The sequence below is a fragment of the Phaseolus vulgaris genome, chromosome 1 (assembly GCF_051622355.1).
Source record: "Phaseolus vulgaris cultivar YP4 chromosome 1, ASM5162235v1, whole genome shotgun sequence".
In the NCBI taxonomy this organism is placed as follows: Eukaryota; Viridiplantae; Streptophyta; class Magnoliopsida; order Fabales; family Fabaceae; genus Phaseolus; species Phaseolus vulgaris.
The window spans coordinates 2,194,696-2,195,915 of NC_143498.1; the positions used below are offsets into that span (position 1 = coordinate 2,194,696).

At 40.7% G+C, this 1,220-nt stretch overlaps 1 protein-coding gene across 1 annotated transcript; it reads right to left on the reverse strand.

Annotated features, from left to right (window-relative positions):
* Positions 1-137: 137 nt before the first annotated feature.
* On the reverse strand, positions 138-921 carry LOC137816387 (bZIP transcription factor 44). The gene has a single exon (XM_068619504.2). It carries the CDS (start codon positions 772-774, stop codon positions 304-306), a length of 471 nt encoding a protein of 156 aa, XP_068475605.1. The 5' UTR covers positions 775-921; the 3' UTR covers positions 138-303.
* Between the last annotated feature and the right edge of the window lie 299 nt (positions 922-1,220).

Sequence of the window (1,220 nt, forward strand, 5' to 3'; positions counted from 1 at the left end):
TATCACTTTAGTTTTATCAAAAGCCACTGATATCATCAAGAACATGAAAACAACTAAGAGAAGCAACTTTTTGGTACCATTTATAAAAAGCACACCCACAACAACAACAGAACCATGCCATTGCCAATGCCACTATATGATATTTTCAATATTCCATTATTATTTAATCAAGCAAGATCCCACACTTTAATAACATAACATGTCTTATAACAAACATTGCCTCACCCTAGAACACTACTAATGATTCCATTCCACCAGACACAACAGCAGCAGCAAGAGAACAACCTTAGTTTCTCAGACTCTTCACCACAGAAACATGTTGTCTGCAGTGGCCACAATGGGTTGGTTAAGGCAGGGCATGTGCATGGGATTCATGAAGTTATTGTTGATGTTGTTATAGCAATGATGGTTATCGTTTGTGGGTGTTGTTTTGTTGATGAGATTGATGATGTGATTGAGCGAGTGAAGGGTTTGGGTGAGTTCAGTCTTCTGGGCCATGAGAATGGAGTTTTGAGCCTGGAGCTTGAGATGGTATTGGGTGGTGATGTTGAGTTGGGTGAAGAGTAGGTTATTCTCCGTCTGTAGACGCTGCAGTTGTGCAGTGAGATCGTCCATGTGCTTCTGCTTTCGCATCCTTGATCTTCTGGCCGAGTCACGGTTGGATTGCTTTCTCTTCTTCTTTTTTTGGTCCATCAGACGCTGCAGATCCTCCTCAGACCCTGAACTCTGAATCTGCTTTGTGGAAATGCTAGAGGTTCCACTGAATGAGGCCATCACATGTGTGTAATTTACAACTAGACTACAATGGAAACAGAGGAAAAGGAAAAAACAGGGGAAGAGAATGATTTTTAGTTAAGCTAATAGTGTAGAAGATTGTTATTGTTATTTTTATTATTGTAGCTAAGATATGTGTATAAAAGGGAAGTGGTGTTGGGGTTAATTATGAGAAAACATAGAACCAATAGAGGAAGACAACTGAGAAAGATTGAACAAGGTGGGTCCTGCGTCTGAGGGAGGAATTGATCATAAACCCTGAACGAAGGATCTCACTGAGGACTGGAGACATTAATGAAAAACATGAACATGTATGTTAGATGGGTTATGAGGATGAAGATTTTGGAAGGAAGAGGTTTTGTGGTTAAGAAGGAGAGTGGTGAGTGGAGGGTTTTGCTGAGAAAAAACCAGCAAGGGTTTGAGAAGAGAAGAGGAGAGGAGGAGAA